The 6,222-nt window shown below is 36.2% G+C and overlaps 1 protein-coding gene across 1 annotated transcript; it reads right to left on the bottom strand.

Moving 5' to 3' along the window:
- Positions 1 to 773: 773 nt before the first annotated feature.
- LOC147446912 (uncharacterized) lies at positions 774 to 1,376 on the bottom strand. Its single transcript, XM_086524207.1, has one exon. The coding sequence runs from the start codon at positions 1,374 to 1,376 to the stop codon at positions 774 to 776; it is 603 nt and encodes a 200-aa protein (XP_086380333.1).
- Positions 1,377 to 6,222: the final 4,846 nt, after the last annotated feature.

The raw sequence follows: 6,222 nt of genomic DNA, 5'->3' as shown, positions 1-6,222 counted from the left end.
CAAAGAAACCTGTTATGCCACTTCACTTGTCCCAAAAACCTTGTCAGTTGTTTCAATCTCTTAGGAATTGGAGCCTTCACAATAGCCTCCACCTTCTTAGGATCAATAGACATCCCTTCTTTAGAAATTATATATCCCAACAAAACTCCTTTACCCAATACAAAGGCACATTGGTTTGGATTCAAGGAAAGTCTTGCATCCCTGCATTTTTGCAAATAGAGCCTCAATTGTCCGAGATGTTACATCTTTTTCCTTTTTTAAAAAAACTAAAATCATCTAGGAATACTCTCATAAAAGTTGTCAAAAAGGTGCAAAGACTTGTTGGACACACTTCTGAAGGTAGGTGGTGCATTCTTCCGGTTAAAACCCATGACATTATAGGCAAACACTCCCCATTCTATAATAAAATCAATTTTATCTCTATCATTCATTGCCATTCTGCTCTGATTATATCCACTAAAGTCATCCAAGAAACTATACATTTCATGACGTGCTACATCATCCAACATGGTATCACAAAAGGGAAGTGGGAATGGATCAGTGATTGTTGTAGCATTCAGTTTTTTCCAATCTACACACACTTTGATTTTGCCATTCTTTTTAGGAACAACCACTATTGGCAATAATCAAGTCACCTTCTCCACTGGATAGATAAAATCCATTGTCAAAAGTTTGTCCAATTCCTCCTTCACTTGCTTTTTGCATAACTAGGGTTCAGCCTATAACTATGTTGCACCACAAGAACTGCATCTGCCTTCAAGTTAATCTTGTGTTCACAAAAAGCTAGAGTGCCAAGAAAATATATCCTTGTATTCCCTGAGTAATCCTTGAAGGTCACTTTTAAAGGCTTGATCCAAATTGGCATTGACTTTGACCATATGAGGTTTTTTATCTGATCCCAAGTTGATATCTTCCAAATCATCCTGCTTCACTATTGAAGATTTGGTCAGGTACTCTTTAAAATCCTGCTCTGCCTTGATTTGTGCCCATTTTTGTTCCTCCTTTACACCAAATTCCTCCTGTAACAACTTCTTCATTCCCAAATTTTGCTTAAAGTTCACCTGCTTTGGAGTATCTAACACATACCTATCTGCAATATGTTGCACACCTACCTCAAATATTGGGATCACACAAGAATTTACTCGCAAAAATTCTCCCTCTTCATCCTCTTCAAGCTCTAGAGCCATATTTATACTCTTTGCATGCAGAGGCCTGCAATTGGATGAAACAGCCTCACTAGGCACCATCCTCATTTTGACTTTTTTCTTTCCATGCCTCAGTACCACACTGTCAGCTCCTTGATGTTGTTTAACCTTTTCTACTCTGAGCCAAGGCCTTCCCAATATCATTGGGTATGTTTGTGAAAACTTCTCCATCTTCAAGGCAACAAAATCCCTTTAAATTTAAGTCCCCCAATCTCAATCTACAAGTACTTGATAATCCCTAAATTTTGAATTCTTCTCTAGTCAGCCATCTTTATTTGGAAGGGGGCAGGATCCCATTGAGTGATATCTAGTTTCCTGCAAGTATCTTCTGGAAACATATTCACCCCAGATCCTCCATCAATTATTGCTCTTGGTATATGTAATTTCCCCATTTTCACACCAATAAAAGGAACTTTATAATCCACATCACCACGTTCCAATTTTGCAACATCAGGTTCCTGACCTGTGACTTCTCCTTGCTTCAGGCCCTTCTCATGACCTTCTGCGTACTGTTGATCAAACCTTTGAAAAAATTGATAACCAAAACTTGGGACCAACTCCAATATATGTTTTAGATTAATTTGAGTTATCAAGTCTTAGTAAGCTTTGAATTCCAAATCTTCCTCATCTTCTCTTTGACCTCGACTTCTTCTTCTTCACAAGCTTAAAAGGAAATTAGCAAATATTGATAGTAAAAATTTTGATAGTGATTTTGATTGTCGATAATCACAATTGTAGAAGAATTTTGATTGTAAATCCTATTAATGTTCTCAAGAATTTTCTTTTACAAATTTGTCTTCATAATTAAGCTTCATCTTCAAAATTTTGAAATGTGTGTTACCGATTGCTTTTACCAAATCTCTAATAAAACCGCTCTCTGGTTGGAGGGGAGAAACACTACTAGACTAGATAATGAAAACTCTACACACATAATCAAGCATCCCTTGCATGCTTTTTATATAAGATGTAGAGATACTACACACACACACGCACACACACACACACAATTAGATTAACTATGACAGCATACTTTTTAAATGAGATGTGTACACACACACACACACACAATTAATCAACTTTGATAGCATATCATATTAAGAATATCAGATTGATGTAGACAAGATCAATAGCATAAAAACATAGAGTAGAGAGGAGAAGAGGGGATATCAACATTGATCTTCACCCTGGCCCCCAAAGTTCACGACGCAAGACTTTTTCCTCTTATTTTATTAAAGTAACTTGTGGCAATTTAGCCACTTTACAAGCATTCCATTCTCATCTACATTTTTCCAAGAGGCCATTTCCATGAGTATTATTCTAGAGTAAGTTCTTCCAAGCTAAGATATGTACATAAATAATTTATCAGGTGGATGCCATAACAACATCTGCAACAAAAATGTAAGAGTGCTTTGAAAACTTCCTTCGATTCTAATCTACAATTAATTCATCCATATATTAGTTAAACCAATAATCATAAGAACAAGAACCAAGTATAAAAAAGTTCAGCTATCCCCCTATTTACATGATGATGCTAAACCACACCAACACAGTGATCTTCTATGCATCCCAAGTCAATCACTCAAGAGAAAAACAAAATCATAGATCACTACAAATAATCAAGAAATGTCTTCATGTTGGGATAGAGTGGAGCTTCTCTTCAATCACGGGAAACCCACATAGACATCGTTCCATCCAAAATGAAGCATTATGTCACTACCATGGATATCATTGTGAGTGATGTTTCTTGCATCATGCAAGAAGATGATGTATAGCAAACTATGAACAATGTTCCCAAATACTAGCATTGAATGCATCAAGAGTACCTTTCACATCTTTGAAGCCTTATTATATTGGAGGTTCTTTCCTTCCTCCTGCAATCACTCAAGCCAGTCATTGAGGGATATTCTATTCTAGAAGAGAAATGCTAACAAAGGTAGGCATGAGGGGTGTCTGACCTTTCCTAGTACAAAAATAATACTTGTGTGTACAGTTATATCCTCATGCAGCACCATCCGCTCTATCCTAGTCCCATTTCAGTATTTTTGCCTTATAAAAAATGTATCTAAATCCATCTTGACCATGATATTGAATCTACCATCACCAACTTTGGCAACTGGTACAAAATGAAGAAGGTGTGGAAAAAGATCAAGAGCACAAGGGAGGCAAGGGTTCTTGAATTTGGTGCCAATGGGCCTGCATGTGCCATGCTCTCTAGTGCTTCAGTCTCTCTAGTGACTAGGGGATCATCATCAGTGTGTGGACACTTGTCCTTCTCTTCTTGATGGTGTACATGATGTCCACTAGCTTTATGTGATCCATGAATCTTGGCAAAATCTTAGCTCCTAGCTCGAGTGAGTCAACAAACCTCACCACTTGGCCAATTATCTCAATGACTAGTGGATCTACAAAAAAAACCTCTACATAGTCACATGCATGGCCGATTTGTCTAAAATAGAGCAATGTTGGCTTGTATGCACTAACCTCAAATGAGCTTTGAAGGTGGTCCTCTTCAGTAGAATGAAGTTGTAGGCACACAAACTTCTCAAAAGAATCACGCTTTAGTTTTGTGATGTTGTTAGCCAGCACATTACCAAGTACCTACATAATATATGCACCAATTACACATTTGTAAGTCTAGGAAAAAAATTTGCAAGAAAATAATTTCATTCACATGACAACAACTTACAAGTTAGTGTGCAATAGAATATGACCATGTAACACATGCCAAGATCGAACATAGGGGATTTTAGCCCCATTCTAAAGGCAAGGGAGAAACTACCAATCCAAATACTAGGAACATTTAGATTGAAAGCTCACTGGATAAGCATGTAGCGCACAAATAGTGTCTAGAAGTATCTCACTATTACAAGTACAAACATCAATTTGCTATTTGTAAGAACCAAGGCTATATCAAGGATCAAAACATAGAAAGAACATAAAACTTGATAGCTGACAGTATGTTGGAGCTAGGTTGTTCCTAAATCACCGTACAAAATAGGAAACATCATAGATGGGTCAACATGGTACTTCCCATCTATCATAGAGAAACATCTCAAATAGAAACGTCATGGGTGAGTCAAACATGACGTGTGATATTTAATTTTCTTCCTAGATTACTTAGGAGTAATAAATTGTGTCGAATAAAAAAAAACCACAATAATACCTCAAGCCCAACCTCTTCAGTACGATGCACCACTAGATGGTGAATTAAGCCTTACAAGTAGTGTCTACCTTCTCTATACACACACCATATGCAAGTAGGAAACACTGAGGTTGCATCAAACTTGCATATGGGTACACAAGAACTCGAAAACATGTAAAACATTTTAATTATTTTAGAGTTTACAATGCCATCTAATCAATGGAGAGAGAGAGAGAGAGAGAGAGAGAGAGAGAGAGAGAGAGTGGATATATGATGAGCTATCCACCATCAAACGTGGTATTGAATGAGTTTTTGTCCGCTTATATATACGTAGCTTATTGAGTGATAAGCTTTATTGATTTATAGCACTATCGATATATAAAGTTTTAAAAAAAATCAAAAGTTCAAAAATATATCAATAATAACAAATTGAACATTTAAACTCATTATTCACATGCCATAGTTCACATCAATTTGGTGCCTATCTTAAGTAGAGCTTTTACTAATCTGCTTCATGGAGGCTCATCATTTCCAAATCTCTTACAATTTGGAACTACAACTAGAATAATCTTATATAGGTGCAAATTGCAAAAAATACGATGGAACTTTATAAATGAATTAGGAATTGATTATCCGACTTGGTGTTTGCCCAAGCACTTTAATATGGCATTCTAGTCATCTTTGCATCCTTGCTCTAATCAAATTCTTGTCATGTTGAGAACATGTCAAAACTACCTAACAAACACACCTCATGAGCACTATAGAAAAGCATTCATTGTTGCCTTGAAATTTATTGATAGGTAGTTGGATGTAGAGAGCATTGCCAATGGAGCATATGAACATGTATCAATAAAAAAATATTAGTTATGGTATTCAACTTACGATTGGTTGTAAAAAAATGTAAATGCTTGATGTGAACAATGAAAAGATGACTCTAGTTAAAAATGGCTAGGGCTTGAGGTATGATGAATTTTAGCATTATTTCAAGTACCAATAGCTCAAAAAGAAATACATGTTTTATCAAGGTATGCTATGTTGGCAAGAGAACAAATCCTAGGGAATATTTATGCTAGATCACCCTGCCCTCTCTCAAGATCCTATGGCATTGATTACTTTATATTAGTAATTAAGATAGTAAACCCTTGATTCAATCCAAGTCACATCTCCTTCTACAAGTAGGGAAAGTGAATACCCTCATATTGGTGTATTCTATTACAAGATTAGTGGTGATTTGGAGGCAAAATTTTTGCACTTACTCAAGGGAAACCCTCGTATATTACCAAATTTTTGGGATTAAGGTATTAACAAGCTAATTTTCTTCGATTAATTACTATTAACACAAAAAAAAACCATCCTGCAACTTGAGGTTTAGTGTTCCCGACCTATTGCAAATAAATTTTTATAATCCTAATGATGACTTGGTCCTTCTTTTGATATGTATGCTTGATTTCTCTTTATAGTGATGGTCTTGCACACATAGTCTTGTAAAAGAAATACAGATTGTCCTCTTCTCAAAGGGGCTTCTCTCAACTCACATTGAGCATCATTGCTAAGTAAGAAAGGTATGCAAAATATCAAAGCATTGGTTTCAATCTTGGCAAGTAAGACAAGATTGAAACAAACCCTAGGAAGTGTTGTTAAATACATGGGGATAGCTGATACCATTCAAACTAGGGCTATCCAAGCCCAATTTTAGCAAAGAGATGAACAAGCACTTGGAATCATGATCACTACATGGATGATGAATTAATTCCTGCTTGGCAAAATATGGAGAGGCTTGTTGGGACCAGAGCCAAGAACTCTAATACTTCGTTAAAAATGACTTTCTTTAGCTTGATCTTGGGAGGGTCACTTAATAATTATGTGACTATCATG

Source organism: Adiantum capillus-veneris, chromosome 11 (genome assembly GCF_014529385.1).
Source record: "Adiantum capillus-veneris isolate H3 chromosome 11, ASM1452938v2, whole genome shotgun sequence".
Classification (NCBI taxonomy): Eukaryota; Viridiplantae; Streptophyta; class Polypodiopsida; order Polypodiales; family Pteridaceae; genus Adiantum; species Adiantum capillus-veneris.
The sequence above is the reverse complement of the archived record's forward strand: the minus strand, read 5'-3'. Positions and strand labels throughout refer to the sequence as shown.

What these genes read in the sequence shown, in the direction of transcription:
- LOC147446912 (XM_086524207.1), bottom strand. Translation starts at nt 1,376, where the DNA reads ATGGAGAAGTTTTCACAAACATACCCAATGATATTGGGAAGGCCTTGG.